The following is a 17,618-nucleotide window of genomic DNA, read 5'->3' on the forward strand; positions in this document are numbered from 1 at the left end:
ACATCTCTCTCTTTTTCGCAAGGAGCTGCTCTCCTCTCTGCTTTCTTCTATTAAACTTCCCACTGCTTAAACTACTAAAAAAAATTAATTAGTTAATTAAATAGAATATCTAGCTGAGTGTGGTGGCTCATGCCTGTAATCCCAACATTTTGGGAGGCTGAGGTGAGAGGATCATTTGAGCCCAGGAGTTCGAGACCAGCCTAGGCAACACAGCATGACCCCATCTCTGCAAAATATTTAAAATTTAGCCAGGCATGGTGGTGCACACCTATAGTCTCAGCTACTCAGGAGGCTGAGGCAAGAAGGATGGCTTGAGCCCAGGAGTTTGAGGTTACACTATGCATGTATACAAACACACACACACACACACGCACACACGCATAATGTCTACACTGGGGGAAGTGATACCTATTGTCCTCTGATCAGCACACTTTGAACATTATGGCCCAGCTCACTCCAACTGGAATGAGTTCAGAGAAGTCAGTGTGAGACTCAAAATCATGCATTAAAAAGGATGTTTGAAGAAACTGGGGGGAAAAATAAAAGTCAAATGGGCCCAACAGCTTTCTTCTAATGGCAACATTATGGCTCTCCTAGGGTCCTACATCCTTTTCCTCCTGCCTCTCCCTCTGGTGTCAGCCTCTGGCACAGGTTGTCACGCTTGGTTCTGCTGTTGAACTGAGGGTAGAGGAGAGGGACAAGGCCCTTTAGGGGAGGTGTCCATGAACACCATTAAACCTTCTGTGTGTGCTCATATGTCTATCACAGCACTGTTCACAATAGCAAAAATATAGAATCAACCTCAATCTAAGTGGCCATCAACGGATGATTGGATAAAGAAACTGTAGTATATATACACAATGGAATACCATTCGGCCATAAAAAAAGAATGAAATCATGGTCTTTTGCAGCAACATGGATGGAACTGGAAGCCATTATCTTTTTTTTTTTTAATTATACTTTAAGTTTTAGGGTACATGTGCACAACGTGCAGGTTTGTTACATATGTATACATGTGCCGTGTTGGTGTGCTGCACCCATTAACTCATCATTTAACATTAGGTGTATCTCCTAATTTATCCCTTCCCCCTCCCGAAGCCATTATCTTAAGTGAAACAAAATCAGACACAGAAAGACATATATTGCATGTCCTCTCTTGTAAGTGGGGGCTAAATAATGTGTACACACTGGGCACCGTGGCTCACACCTGTAATCCCAGCACTTTGGGAGGCTGAGGCAGGTAGATCACCTGAAGTCAGGAGTTCAAGACCAGCCTGGCCAACAAGGCAAAACCCCGTCTCTACTAAAAGTACAAAAAAAAAAAAAAATTAGCCAGGCATGGTGGTGTTTGCCTGTAATCCCAGCTACTCGGGAGGCTGAGGCAAGAGAGTCACTTGAATCCGGGAGGCAGAGAGTGCAGTGAGCTGAGATTGTGCCATTGCACTCCAGCCTGGGTGACTAAGTGGGACTCTGTCTTGAAAAATAATAATAATGTGCATGCATGGACATAACAGCGTGGAATGATAGACAATGGAGACTTGGAAGGGTGAGAGGGTGGGAGGGGGGTGAATGATGAGAAATTACTTAATGGGCCTTATGTACATTATTCAAGTGATGGATACCCTAAAAGCCCTGAATTCACCACTACACAAGCTGTGCATGGAACAAAATTGCACCTGTATTCCATACATTTATACAAATAAGAATATAATAATTTCAAAAATAAAACTGAGTATGAAGATTAATTTCCTGCTACCTTATTATGTAAAAGATTGTCTGCTTCCTTTCCTGTATAAGTTTTAATGCAAGACTCTCCTCCTACTAGCTTAATGCTGTGGCCCCAGGAAGGGAAACAGGTAGGGCACAGGGAGAAAAATTTATCCCAACGCATCTAAAATTGTGTCAGACAGAAAAGAGTTAGTCTTTTTTTTTTTATAAGCCCCAAGTTGGATAATTCAGACAAATGGTGAAGCCATGAGGAAAGACAACTGGAAAAAAGCTAGAGTTGCTCAGGAATGGAATACATATGTCCCAGGAGGGAAGACAGAGTAGAAAGCGTTCAAATGTGAGTGGAACGGCACATCACATAAATGGGTTTTGCCAGGGGATCCTGGCACTGGGGTGAGTGTGAGGATTAGCTCTTGTCGAAGGCTCTTTCCAACTTTGATTCTAGGATTAATCGAGTTAACACTGCATTTCCATGGTACTAGAGGGGAATAGCAGTTGAGCTAGTGAACTGATGGAAATACTTTCACACTAATTGGTATGGGGAAGGTGGAATAACTAGAAGCCCTTTAAGGTATCTTCCAAGTCTGAGATTCTCATTTTGTAATTCCAGATTCTGAAAGGGAGCCACTGTAGAGCTACTGGCAGATCTACACAGCTGACAAGATGCAGCTCACCCCTCTGTCTCAGGTCTCAGGACAACACCTGGTGTGTGCACGTGGGTGGGGGGTGGGTGTGGGAAGCAGAGATGAGGGCAGCAAAAGACAGACATCTGAAGGGCCAGAGCTTGGGCACGTGCACACACACACACACACACACACACAGTGGAGATACAGAGTTGGACCCTTCACTTAGCTGCTGGCCACAGTCATCTATTGTTGGGGACACAGCTGCCTCTACCTCCTCTCCCAAAGCCAGTGCAGGCTCGAGGCAACCTAAGACACCAAACCTCAGAACCAAAGTCCATTTGCCAAAGCACAGGTGCCCCCTCAAAAGCTGGGGGACAGAAGACAGGGCCGAGCACAGAAGCTACTGCCAGCATGACCAGAAGGCATCACTTAAAGTGGCATCCTTCAGCCATCTCTGTGTGCTCTGAGACTGCGGATAACAGTCCGCCAGTCACCCACTACCTGGCATCCCCCTCTCACTCCCCTCCCTGTCCCCAGAGCTCCTGCTCTCTGCTTCCCTCCGTCTAATGCAGGGTGGATAGGCAGAGAACACAGGATGCTTCGTGCCCTGGGCCCTGCTCAGACCTCAGTAGTTCAAACACAGCCCTCCCACAGAGTTCTCACTACCTGCTCCCCACTATGACCACAGCCTCTCCCCATTACCCACAGGTAACATGGCCCGTGGCAGCCTGCTTTCTCCATCCCACAGGACTCCCACACACCTCACCCCAGTCTGCCTCCTCCACTTTATACTGGCCAAAAATGTGACTTTCTTAACAAGCCAAAAAGCTGCTCATCCTCTCCCAATATCCCACCCTTGAACTTTGAAGGCTGAGTCAAGAGTTTTACTTCTGTCAAAACACAGGCAGTGCGGAGGGCCAACCTTCTTCCCTCCCACTGAGGAACTGGAGGGGCTTCCTCAAGGTCTCATGGATACAGCCCTTGCAGCTTTAGAAGCAGAGAGAGAACAAAATCCCTAACTCAATTCTCTTCCTCTTTTGCTCCTAGAGACTGTTCTTTTTCCTGCCTCTTAGGAGACACAGACACCGCGGCAACCGCACTAAGCCCAGGCGTAATGTGTTTTCCTATATGGAGTTCCACCCACCTATGCAGGAGTCCACCATTGACCATCTTCATCGTAAGCCACCCTGCCCCCAACCAGCACTATGCTCAAAGCCAAAAGAAACAACCGAACAAACATGAAATGCTGGTGAAAACTGCTTTTGAAATTCCACATGCCCTTAAATGTTAAATGCAGAGAACTCCTCACCCCTCCCCACCCCCACCACTAGTTCTTATGTACCCAGCTTCAAATAAATTCAAACTGGGTCCTGTCTGGACACCACCACCAGCACCCACCTCTCCCCTAACAAGCGGCAATGGGTAATAGAAGGCTGCCATGAGACAGGCAAGAATCACTGGAACAAGCCAATCACTTCCGTCCCGCCTCTAGACACCCCTTCTCCAGGGAACAGAAGATTCCCACCTGTTTGACTACTCTTCTTCAAATAGTACATCCCTCAATCCCACCCAGCAAGAGACACTGGCTCTCCAAACACAGCCAGAGAACAGTGACCCTGGTGTTCACGTAAAGCAGGAATGAGACGAGAGAGGGATCAACAGAGACTGGGACATGTGCCACTGAGGCAGCAGACATGCTCTTTATGTACCTATTTTAAGAGAAGATACTATTTATTAAGCACCTCCTACATGCCAGACACTATGCTGGATAACTTTATTTCAGATCTTCTCAATAACCAGAAAGGGATGTATTACCCTGATTTTACAAACAAGGAAATTGTGTGGCCAGGTGCGGTAGCTCACGCCTGTAATCCCAGCACTTTGGGAGGCCAAGGCAGGCGTATCACCTGAGGTCAGGAGTTCGAGACCAGCCTGGCTAACATGGTGAAACCTCTCTCTACTAAAAATACAAAAATTAGCCGGGCGTGGTGGCAGGAGCCTGTAATCCCAGCTACTCGGGAGGCCGAGGCAGGAGAATTGCTTGAACCCGGGAGGCGGAGGTTGCAGTGAGCCGATATTGCGCCACTGCACTCCAGCCTGAGGGACAAGACTTTGTCTCAAAAAAAAAAAAAAAAAAAAGTAAGGAAACTGTGGCTCAGAGAAGTAAAGTAACTTGATAGGAGGTAACACTGACTACTTTTTGATGACCTCTCATTCTAGGAGACCACCATTAGACTTCCCCTACTAAGCCCAATTAATGAAGGGAAGGTCAGAAGGACCCCCCTTCATCCCCCCTCGACCCCCACAAACTGAACTTCCCACTAGGGGGAGCAGCAGAAGGGAGTTGCTTTTCAGCAGCTGGAAGTCCAGGAGGAAATGGCCCCAGGAGATATTAAATACCACCTGAAGCCCCTTCACATGGCTCCATCCGGCAGCATCATTTTTACCCCGGGCAGCAAACAGATCCAGCATGTGCAGAAGGAAACTGCCCCCGGCTGGCAGCCCACTACTTACCTGCATGAAGAGCTGAGCTGGCCAAAGCAGGAGACGGCCATCCTGGGTGGCAACAGCACTGTCAAATTTGGTGGGGACACAGTGACCAGGGTAAAGTGCCCAAGCTCTCTGTCAACAAGTAATCAGCATGAAGGTCCTATTACTTCAGGGTGTATGGGGGAGAACAAGGAAGAGTTTATCCTGCCGGGATATCCCAACCCCCCTTTTCTTGGGAGACCCAGAAATGTGGCTTTCTCTATCTGCAACCATTCACAGACTGATCTCTCCCTGACAACAGAAGTAATGTATACGCACTGAACATACATGTTTGACACACAGTAAGTACTTAATGAAAGAGAGCAATTTAAAACAATAATTTTTTTCCCAGACAGGCATTTCTCTCTTTCAGAGGTCTTCTCTACCTCCTCCCAAGCCCCTGGCAAAGAGACAAGGGGCCAGGCGCGGTGGCTCACGCCTGTAATCCCAACACTTTGGGAGGCGAGGTGGGTGGATCACCTGAGATCAGGAGTTCGAGACCAGCCTGACCAACATGGTGAAACCCGGTCTCTACTAAAAATACAAAAATTAGCTGGGTGTGGTGATGCACATCTGTAATCCCAGCTACTGGGGAAGCGGAGGCAGAAGAATTGCCTGAACCCAGGAGGCAGAGGTTACAGTGAGCTGAGATCGCGCCACTGTACTCCAGCCTGGGTGACAGAATGAAACTCTGTCTCAAAAAAAAAAACAAAAAAACGCACACACACACACACAAAAGAGTCAAGGGCAAGTGCCCCTCTAACACACTTGGTTGGGATCTTCAAAGCCAAGTTCCAAACTGAAACTACCAGCAAGCAATTCTTCCAGGACTGGGGAACTCAGCTTCAAGTACACTATGGACCTCCTTGCAGAGGCTATGAGAAGCCCCTGGTAAGAACTGCTCTGGGCAGGAAACAGTCCCTTGGACTGCCCCCTCACCTCTTACCTTGCTACTGGAGTGAAGATAGGTGGGGGTGACAACTGCAGGGAGAGGAATCTGTTGTTTAAATTCTGACTCTTTCCCAACTCAGAGTGATTTTGAACAAGTTAACCTCTCTGCACAATTGCTTCCTCTCCTACTAAAAGAAAAGGAAAATAAAGAAAACAGGCCCTGTTTACTAAGCACTAGAAATTGCATTTTTACGTGTGACAGGATAAAGTCACACACTTTGTAATTCCTTAGCTGACAGAGGGCGCTGGATGTGATACGCAGAGGGAAAGACTGACTCCTTTTTCAGCTGACTGCTCTGTCCCCTCCCAAGGGGGTGGGCTAACAGGTACCGCCTGAGTATCAACCTACCACCAAGATTGCCCACATGCCCTTGTTTTTGGAAAGGGTGAAGCTGTATAAGGCCAAGATCAACACCATCAAGTTTGAATCATTCAGGAGAGAAAAGGAGAGACTGAGTCATTGCAGTCTGTTACTACTATTGTATTCTATCTGAGCCAGTGTCTCTCAGTGGTTCTTCTTTTTTGTTGTTTTTACATTTTTTACATTTTATTTATTTCATTGAGATGGGGTCTCATTGTCCAGGCTGGTCCTGAACTCCTGTGCTTAAGTGATCCTCCCACCTTGACCTCTTGAGTAGCTGGAATTACAGGAATGCACTACCATTCCTGGCCTGTTTTAATATTTTTAAATTCAGATATAATTATCATACCATAAAGTTCACCCTTTTAAAGTGTACAATTCAGAGGTTTTTCACATTGCTCATGGCTTCTTAAGTCTAAACTTGAAAGTGGCAGAGGCGTAAGAAAGGAGAGTAAAAGGGTCTGATTTGATTAAAAGGAAAAAAAATTCTTCCACGTAAAGAAAGGTTTCCAAAGCCCAAGTAAGGGAGATTCTGATCAAAACCTAAATACTAGGTCTCTCTCTTGAAAATCTTTTCCGTATTGGAAACAGGATTATGTTCTCTAAGGCGTATTATGAAGTGTGTATAGACCCATGCTGTGGCCAGTCTAGAAAAGGCATATCACACTGCCCTCTAGTAGACAGCCTAGGAAATGACAGTCAGCTAGGGGAGGGACAGGCTTGGGATCTCTGCCCTACAAGATGTGCTGTGTTCTCACACTTACAGGCAGAGAAATTGGAGGGGGTGGAGTTTTTAAATGTTCACTAATGCCTACTAAATAAACACAGAGCTCACCTGAAATACAATCTAACTGCTTTCCCTACACCTCAATCTCTGCTTAAAAATAAATAATAAATTCCTGCACATGCCTGTAATCTCAGCTACTTGGAAGACTGGGGCAGGAGAATTGCTTGAACCCAGGAGGCAGAGGTTGCAGTGAGCTGAGATCGCGCCACTGCACTCCAGCCTGAGCAACAGAGCAAGACTCCGTCTCAAAAAAATAAAAAATAAATAATACATTCGTTTGTTAAGGGAAAAAAAGTGATTTAAGATTTCTAAAGCCTCTGAGCCTCTTAGAGTGAGGTGTTCCTAAGAAACAGTATGGGGGTCCCACGAAAATGAAGTTAAAACCCGAAACCATACGGAAACAAAACCTAGCTGTGCAGAAGGGGTGTGACAATGGGCTAGGAGTTGAAGGCCTCCTCTGCCACCTTGGGAAGGTGAGACAGTAGGATCACAGCCCACAAGTTTGAGGTTGCAATGAACATGCCATAGCACTCCAGCCTGGGCAACACAGCAAGACCTAAGCTGTAAAAATAAATAAAGTACTTCCATCTCATAAATGCTGACTTTCGACACAATCCCAGTTTACCTTTCATCTCCCTATTAAGCCCTTCTCTGGGACAATCACTGGCCAGAGTTAGGGAAGAGACATCCCTAACTTGATAGTGACCCCAACTGATACTCCCTTCGGGATTTCCAGATCTCAAAACTATTTAAAAATCCATGTATGTCTCAAATGGCTGAGGGATGGACAGCCTTTCTTTAGGAGTCTGAGAAGTATATAATGTGGCAAAGATAATGTTATGTGTCCAACAACATCCATTTATCCCTTCTTCCTGATGCATATTATATTCCTCGGGCTCCTTTGCATTAAAAGGGAGCCTTGTGACTAGGTTCTTATGAACAGAATATGAGTAGAAGTGTGTGCCGCTTCTAGAGCTAGCCCGTAACATCTGCCAAGCAATCCTTCACGTTCTGCTCAACTCACTAAAATGGTAATGCCCAACACAACCTTGGAAGCCATAGTGAAGCTGGCATCAGCCTGATCCCTCAACAACTTCATAGAGTATCCCACTCCTACTTTCTCAACCTGAAACGACCTGGATGTTACATGAGTGAGCAGGGGGGAAAAATATGTCTATTTGGAGTCTGCTTTAGCAGTTTAGTCTACCCTAACTAATGTGGGAACTAAATGTCATTTCCATGAAACCAGACCTTGCTTCTAGAGCTGCACTTAGGGCTTCAGGTGCACAGAACTGAGTTATCACAGGCCGGAGTTCACGGCACACAATCACTTTCATCCATGCAAAGCCCTCTTTGCTTCCCTTTCCCCCCTTCATTCTCCATTCTAGTCTCATTCTGTTCCCTCCCACAAACCCTATTCTACTGATTAAGGTGTATATCCTCCTTATAAAATAATATCACTTCATGTGTTTTATATAGCTGATTTTTGCTTTAAATTTTATTGTTCCTTATTTTTTTCACTTGAAGTCTATTATTTCACTAAATTCCTAACAGCTTGCATTTGACCTAAAAAAATACTTGATTATATGTATATACCACATTTTACTTATCAATTTCCTTAGTGATGGACATCTAAGTTTCTTCCAAATTCTTGCCACCCAAACTATACAAAGAAAAACACCCTTGTATCTACTCCTCAAGGATTTATGCAAATTTCTCTGAAGGATATAGCCAGGAGTAGAACTACTTTGAAGTATGTACATATTTAAAGTATTAGTTATCTGTTGCCGTATAACAATTGTTATAACTGTAACTGCTGTTGCTTACCTACCCTAAATGCAAATTTCCTTCCCTAAACACTTGAGCAGCTTAAAACAATGACAACTCACAGAATGAGAAAAGTATTTGCAAATCATATATCTAGTAAAGGACTTATAACCAAGATATATATAAAGAACCCTTTACATAAGAGAGTGCCTGTGTATGTGTACATATAACCAATAACCCAAATGAAAAATGGGCAAAGGATTTGAATAAAGATTTCTCCAAAAGATATATAAAGATGCTCAATGTCACTAGCCACCAGGAAAATGCAAATCAAAACCATAATGAGACATACCACCTCCCACCCACCAGGATGGCTATAAGACAAATAATACGTGTTGGCAAGCAGTGGAGAAATTGGAACGCGCATACATTTCTGAGGAATAAGTTTGGCAGTTCCTCAAAAAGTTAAACATGGAGTTACATATGACCCAGCAATTTCACTCCTAGGAATATATCCACTCCTAGGAATATAAAAAGGAAAATATACATCCATACAAAAACTTATACATGAATTGTTCACAGCAGCGTTATTCATAATACCCAAAAAGTGGAAACAACTCAAATGTCCATCAGATGATGCATAAATAAAATGTGGTATATCCGCACAAGGGAATATTATTCAGCCTTAAAAAGGAATGAAGTGCTCATACATATTACAACATGGATAAACCTTGAAAACATTATGCTAAGCACAAAAAGCCAGACACAAATGGCCAAATATTATATGACAGTCTCATTCATATCTTATTAATATATGAAAGTCCAGAACGGGCAAACTATACAGGCAGAAAGTAGATTAGTGTTTGCCTAAGGCTGGAGAAGTTAGGGGAAAGTGAGGAGTGACTGCTAATGGGTACAAGGTTTCTCATACCCACAAGATGATAAAAATGTTTTAAAATTAATTGTGGTGATGGTTGCACAACTCTGTGATATATTACAAGCCACTGAATCATACACCTTAAGTGGGTGAATTGTGTAGTATGTAAATTATACCTCAATAAAGCTGTTTTTAAAAAATACTAAACATGGCCGAGCGCAGTGGCTCATGCCTGTAATCCCAGCACTTTGAGAGGCCAAGGTGGGCAGATCACGAGGTCAGGAGTTCAAGACCAGCCTGGCCAACATAGTGAAACCCCACCTCTACTAAAAATACAAAAATTAGCTGGGCATGGTGGTGCACACCTGTAGTCCCAGCTACTCAGGAGGCTGAGGCAGGAGAATTGCTTGAACCCGGGAGGCAGAGGTTGTGGTGAGCCAAGATCACACCACTGCACTCCAGCCTGGGAAACAGAGTGAGACTCCATCTCAAATAAATAAATAAATACTAAACATTTATTATCTCAGAGTTTCTTTGGTTCAAGAATCTGGAGCTGGGTGTCCTGGGTCAGGATCTCTCATGAGGTCGATCAGGGCTGCAAGCCTGAGGGAGGGCTTGAGTAGAGCTGGCGGATGCACTTCCAAGGTGATTCACTCCTACAGTCGGTAATTTGGTGCTGGCTGTTGGTGAGAGGCCTCAGTGCCTCTCTACCTGGGCCTCTCCAGAGGGCTGCTTGAGTGTCCTCATGATATGGAAGCTGGCATCCTCCAGAGCAAGGATCCAAGATAGCACAAGGCAGATGTTTTAATACCTTTTATGACCTACCTTCGTAAGTCACACATTTCTAGTACATCCTATTGGTTACATAGGTCAACCTTATTTATTGTGGGAAAGGACTATACAAGGGCTTATATACCAGAGGGCAGAGATCATTAGGGGCCATCGTGGAAGCTGGCTGCCCCACTTGATGATAATGATGACAGTGAGAATAGTAACAGCTAATAATTTTGTGACACTACTGTGTGCCAGGCATTGTTCTAAGCTTACAATAAACCTATGAGGTAGGTACTATTATGTCTATTTCACAGACGAAAAAACTAAGGCATAGAGAAGTTAACTGGCTTATCAAAGGTTACACAGCTAGCAAATGACACAGCTGGAATTCAAATTCAGGCAGTACAGCTCCAGAGCCACACTATTAAAAACTGCAATATTGCTCCCTAGGTATTACTTAATTTCAGCAAGTTTCATTTATTTGTTCTCCAAAATGAATATACCAGCTGAAATATTCCATGTAGCCAGGCACAGTGGTTCATGCCTGTAATCCCAGCACTTTGGGAGGACAAGGTGGGCGGATCACCTGAGGTCAGGAGTACGAGACCAGCCTGGCCAACATGGTGAAACCCCATCTCTACTAAAAAAACAAAAATTGTGTAGCGCATGCCTACAGTCCTGGCTACTCAGGAGGCTGAGGTGGGAGGATTGCTTGAACCTGGGAGGCAGAGGCACCACTGCACTCCAGCCTGGACGACAGAGTAAGACTCTGTCTTTAAAAAAAAAAGAAAGGAAAAGAGAAAAGGAAAGAAAAGAAAAGAAGAGAAAATATTCCATGAGTTCTGATTCCCCATCAGATCAGTCTCTTATTTTTGCCACGCTAAGATGTAAGGTAGAAACTCAGTGTTTTAATTAGCATATCTTTAATTACTAGTGAGGTAATATACTTATGAGCCACTCTGGTTTTCTCTTTAGATTTTACCTATTCATATTTTTGCATATTTTTATTTCATTTGTCTTTTTCTTCATGATTTGCAGAAGCTCTTTCTATATTCTATCCCTTGTATATGCAATCCTTGTCAGTTTTAGACACTGCAAATACTTTCTCCTAATCCATATCCATCTTTAGCTTTGACTATGGGATACTTTGCCAAATAGAAACCTTTAATTACAAAGAAATCAAAGCTATCAAATCTTATGCATTGTGCTTTGGGATCTTATTTAAGAAATTTATCTCTACCCCGAGGCACAAAAACATTTGCTCCTACTAGCTGTATATCATGTTATCTTTCATTTAGGTCTTTAATCACTTTGGGAATTTTGTTTTATATGGTATGAGGATTCAACTTTATTTTTGTCCATATAATAAGCCAATTTTCTGAGCACTATTATCCATCTCTTCCCTACTAACTTGTGACACTACCTTTATTATACACCATGTCTCCAAATAACTGTGTGTCTATTCCTGAGTCTGGTTTAGTACTAATTCCTGTTTTCTCAGAGGAAGGATCTATCACTAAGAAAGTTTTTACTCACACTGCTTTCTAGATTAGTGAAAAATTCAACCACCACCCCCCAAATCCCCACAGGTTCAATAGTAGCCTGTATTCTTCCCAAAACAGAATACCCAGTTAAGAAGATAATTTTAAAAAAATAAATACATGTTTATTTAAAAAAGAAAAAGAAAAACCCTACCAAGAACAAACCCTGGTCAATGAGAAATCAATGCTTCCTCTGAAAGCCAGCAACAGCCGGTGCTGTCACACCCAAGAAGTACAGGTACCTCAGTCCAAACATCAGGTCTCGAATATTCTTCTGCGATCAAAACTGGCATTCAACAAGTTGCTGGTCTGTGTGGGCTCCAATTATTAGCACAGACAACTGTTACCACTGGACATCTCACTGCCTATGCCCACTACCACAGCCCAGCCATCCCCACAGCCTCAGGAAAGTTACATATCCTCAACACTCCATTTGTAGGCAAGTTCCTCCACTGCCTTCTTGCTGGCAAGCCTGGCAAAGCGCTTCTGTTCAAATCCATTGGATCTGCAATCAAAAGAGACATACTATTCAGCCGGAAACCTGAAAGGGGCATTTATTTCAAAAGAAAGGGAAGAGTTCACAATATAATGAAAAAAGGGGAAAGTAAGGAGTCATATGAAAATATTTAAGGCATGGCCGGGCACGGTGGCTCATGCCTGTAATCCCAGCACTTTGGGAGGTTGAGGCGGGTGGATCACGAGGTCAGGCATTCAAGACCAGCCTGCCCAATATGGTGAAACCCTGTCTCTACTAAAAATACAAAAAGTAGCCGGGTGCAGTGGCAGGTGCCTGTAATCCAGCTATTCGGAAGGCTGAGGCAGGAGAATCGCTTGAACCTGGGCGGCAGAGGTTGCAGTGAGCAGAGATCATGCCACTGCACTCCAGCCTGGGTGACGGAGTGAGACTCTGTCAAGAAAGAAGAAAGAAAACAAAAGAAAAGAAAACAAAAGAAAAGAAGGAAAGAAAGAGAGAAAGAGAGAAAGAAAAAGAAAGAAAGAAAGAAAGAAAGAAAGAAAGAAAGAAAGAAAGAGAAAGAAAGAAAGAAAAGAAAATAAGGCATATGCAATAGAATCAAAGGGACAAAATATATCATTCATCCTTTTCTCAGTCCTTGTTCAGACCCTTCCCCCACTCTGACAGCTATTTCAAACGTTTGCCACTCTCTAAAAGCCCAGTTCTCTCTCAGCTGATGTCCACATCTTATATTTTATCCATTCATTACACAAACATTTATTGAATTTTCATTATATACTAGGTACCATGGTAGACACTACATGAAAATGAGTATGACACAGCACTTGTCCTGATGAACTCCCAGACTAGTCGAAGAGAGAGACATTTAAACAAATAAATTAAAAGAACAGCATAAACTCTGGTAGAAATACGCATGGGGTATCATGGGAACAGAATGGGTATCTTAATCAGCTTGGGAGGTATGATAAAAAGGTGACATGAGGGTTGGGCAAGAATGATCAGTAAAGGCTTTGTGTTAACTACAGTACTGGAGATGGAAGGGCCAGAAGAGTCTAGAGGTCATTTCAGAACAGAATGAGTAACAAGAACAAAGGCACAGAAATAAAAAGTGGCCTGGTATGTGCAGCAAACCAAAGGCAAACTGGTATGGCTGGAACCTGAAGTATGACAAAGGGAACAGCCATGAGTCAAAGTTGGAAAGGTAGGCAGAGGCCAATGCATAATGAGCTACGTAAGCCATGGTAAAAAGCTTAGATTTCATCCAGAAAGGACGGGTTTAAAGCAAGAACTTAAACTGCATTTCAAAGAGATCACTCTGGAGGGGATCTGGGGCAGGAAAATCACTGCAATGGTCCAGGCAAGAGATGATGAAGGCAATGATAAAGAGGGACGGAAGAGAGAAGACACAGGAGGCAAAATTGGTAAGACTAATTAGTAGGACTAATTGATTAGGTACACAAGGACAAAGGAGGAGGAGGCAAGTTAGAGAGCACAAAAGTAGGAGCAGGCTTACAGTAGAAGCTGATGAGTTCAGCTTTGAATACAACGCATTTGAAATCTCTCAAGTCTAAATCAACAGAGAAATCCAACAAATAGCTAAATACACCAGACCAAGATGCAAATACTGATTTGGAAATCACGTACATATAGGTCATAGTTGAAAACATGACTAGGTAAGAATCAGCCAGAGGCAGCACAGAGTGAGAACAGCTAAAAATTACGGATGGAGCCCTGGGAAAGACTTAAGAGGTGCACAGAGGAAGACGAGTTTGCAAAGGTGGCCAAGAATAGTCACAGAAAAGAACCAGGACTGAGACAATGGGGTTTTCTAGATATACAATCATGTCATCTGCAAACAGGGACAATTTGACTTCCTCTTTTCCTAATTGAATACCCTTTATTTCCTTCTCCTGCCTGATTGCTCTGGCCAGAACTTCCAGCACTATGTCTCCTTAAGCTGATTAGCAACTTCAGCAAAGTCTCAGGATACAAAATTAATGTACAAAAATCACAAGCATTCTTGTACACCAATAACAGACAAACAGAGAGCCAAATCATGAGTGAACTCCCATTCACAATTGCTTCAAAGAGAATAAAATACCTAGGAATCCAACTTACAAGGGATGTGAAGGACCTCTTCAAGGAGAACTACAAACCACTGCTCAATGAAATAAAAGAGGATACAAACAAATGGAAGAACATTCCATGCTCATGGGTTGGAAGAATCAATATCGTGAAAATGGCCATACTGCCCAAGGTAATTTATAGATTCAATGCCATCCCCATCAAGCTACCAATGACTTTCTTCACAGAATTGGAAAAAACTACTTTAAAGTTCATATGGAACCAAAAAAGAGCCCGCATCGCCAAGTCAATCCTAAGCCAAAAGAACAAAGCTGGAGGCATCACGCTACCTGACTTTAAACTATACTACAAGGCTACAGTAACCAAAACAGCATGGTACTGGTACCACAACAGAGACATAGATCAATGGAACAGAACAGAGCCCTCAGAAATGATGCCGCATAGCTACAACTATCTGATCTTTGACAAACCTGACAAAAACAAGAAATGGGGAAAGGATTCCCTATTTAATAAATGGTGCTGGGAAAACTGGCTAGCCATATGTAGAAAGCTGCAACTGGATCCCTTCCTTACACCTTATACAAAAATTAATTCAAGATGGATTAAAGACTTATATGTTAGACCTAAAACCATTAAAATCCTACAAGAAAACCTAGGCAATACCATTCAGGACATAGGCGTGGGCAAGGACTTCATGTCTAAAACACCAAAAGCAATGGCAACAAAAGCCAAAATCGACAAATGGGATCTCATTAAACTAAAGAGCTTCTGCACAGCAAAAGAAACTATCATCAGAGTGAACAGGCAACCTACACAATGGGAGAAAATTTTTGCAACCTACTCATCTGACAAAGGGCTAATATCCAGAATCTACAATGAACTCAAACAAATTTACAAGAAAAAAACAAACAACCCCATCAAAAAGTGGGCAGAGGACATGAACAGACACTTCTCAAAAGAAGACATTTATGCAGCCAAAAAACACATGAAGAAATGCTCCTCATCACTGGCCATCAGAGAAATGCAAATCAAAACCACAGTGAGATACCATCTCACACCAGTTAGAATGGCCATCATTAAAAAATCAGGAAACAACAGGTGCTGGAGAGGATGTGGAGAAATAGGAACACTTTTACACTGTTGGTGGGACTGTAAACTAGTTCAACCATTGTGGAAGTCAGTGTGGCGATTCCTCAGGGATCTCGAACTAGAAATACCATTTGACCCAGCCATCCCATTACTGGGTATATACCCAAAGGACTATAAATCATGCTGCTATAAAGACACATGCACACGTATGTTTATTGCGGCACTATTCACAATAGCAAAGAGTTGGAACCAACCCAAATGTCCAACAACGATAGACTGGATTAAGAAAATGTGGCACATATACACCATGGAATACTATGCAGCCATAAAAAATGATGAGTTCGTGTCCTTTGTAGGGACATGGATGAAACTGGAAAACATCATTCTCAGTAAACTATCGCAAGGACAAAAAACCAAACACCGCATGTTCTCACTCATAGGTGGGAATTGAACAATGAGAACTCATGGACACAGGAAGGGGAACATCACACTCCGGGGACTGTTGTGGGGTGGGGGGAGGGGGGAGGGACAGCATTAGGAGATACACCTAATGCTAAATGACGAGTTAATGGGTGCAGGAAATCAACATGGCACATGGATACATATGTAACAAAACTGCACATTGTGCACATGTACCCTAAAACCCTAAAGTATAATAAAAAAAAAAAGAAAAAAAAGAAAAAAAAAAAAAAAAAAAAAAAAAAAAAAAGAAAAGAACCAGGAGTAGGGTGTCATGGAAAACAATACAGGGGTGAATTTCAAGGAGGTAGTGAGTGGACCTCAAATCCCTTTAATTACCATGCATTCTCTTGGTCTTCTTATCTAAACTTCTTAAAGAGCCTGTATTCACTATTTGTTTCCTCACTTTTCATTCACTCTTTAATACATTAGAGCCTGGCCATTGTTTCACTACACAACGGAACCAGCCCTTTCAGGTCATCAGTGACATTCCTTGTTGCCAAATCCAATGACTCCTCCTTCCTCTTCCCCAAATCAGCAAACAGGTCCCACCAGCTCACCCCTGACCACATCCCTACTTCCTATTCTCTTACTAACCATCCTTACTACCACTGCCTGAAAGTTGTAGTTCAGACACTCATTACCTTTAGCCTGAGCTACTGCAAAAGCCTTGTATCTGTTTTACTTCCAATCTTGTACCTTTCAAATCCTTCACATTACCGCTATAATGGATTTGTCTATCTAAAATGCAGAGCTGTTTTTAATCCTTCCATGTCTCCCCTTTATCTCTAGGGTGAAGACCATGCTCCTCAGAAAGGCTTCCAGGGCCTTCTGTGATCAGGGTCTGCCAACCTCTCTCATCCATCTCACGCTTTATGCTATCCAACAACAGCAAATTACTTAGGGACCCCCACCACCTGGTAACACCATGGTGTCTCATAGCCTTATGACTCTGCACATATAGGACCCTCTTCCTTTAACATCCTTCCTTTCCTTCTTATCTTGGCTGGTTACCAACAACCCTTAAAACTCAGCTCCCACATTTCATCCGTTAGGAAGCACTTCCTGATCACATCCTCCCAAGGCTCAACTTACTCTTCCTTTGTGCTCCCAAAACATCTTGAAAATCTTCTATAGTAACACTAACCAAACAGCATTGAAACTGTCTGTCTTCTATTCTAGATTAAAAGTGAGCTCCTGGGCTCAGTGGCTATCTCTCATTAATCACGGAATCCCTAGTACCTACTACCTAGCTGCTTACACTTACAACATGTATGCTAAGACTTTCTCTTAAGGGATGAGTGGAGTGAGTAACAGAGGGCTTTAAGAAGGGAAGCTTGGCCAGACATGGTGGCTCATGCCTGTAATCCCAGCACTTCGGGAGGCTGAGGCGGGTGAATCACCTGAGATGAGAAGTTCGAGACCAACCTGGCCAACAGGGTGAAACCCTGTCTCTACTAAAAATACAAAAATTAGCTGGGCGTGGTGCACAAGCCTGTAATCCCAGCTACTTGGGAGGCTGAGGCAGGAGAATCGCTTGAACCCAGGAGGCGGAGGTTCCAGTGAGCC

General features: G+C 43.3%; 1 protein-coding gene across 3 annotated transcripts in view; it reads right to left on the reverse strand.

Moving 5' to 3' along the window:
• Positions 1-12,043: 12,043 nt before the first annotated feature.
• Positions 12,044-17,618, reverse strand: part of BUD13 (BUD13 homolog) — a 28,019-nt gene continuing 22,444 nt past the window's right edge. For all 3 annotated transcript variants that reach the window (XM_055273237.2, XM_063635542.1, XM_055273238.2), the window contains one exon: positions 12,044-12,446. In XM_055273237.2, the coding sequence (XP_055129212.1) occupies positions 12,353-12,446 (94 nt within the window). In that variant the 3' untranslated portion in view covers positions 12,044-12,352. The remainder of the gene's footprint in view (positions 12,447-17,618) is intronic.

Source organism: Symphalangus syndactylus, chromosome 3 (assembly GCF_028878055.3).
Source record: "Symphalangus syndactylus isolate Jambi chromosome 3, NHGRI_mSymSyn1-v2.1_pri, whole genome shotgun sequence".
Classification (NCBI taxonomy): domain Eukaryota; kingdom Metazoa; phylum Chordata; class Mammalia; order Primates; family Hylobatidae; genus Symphalangus; species Symphalangus syndactylus.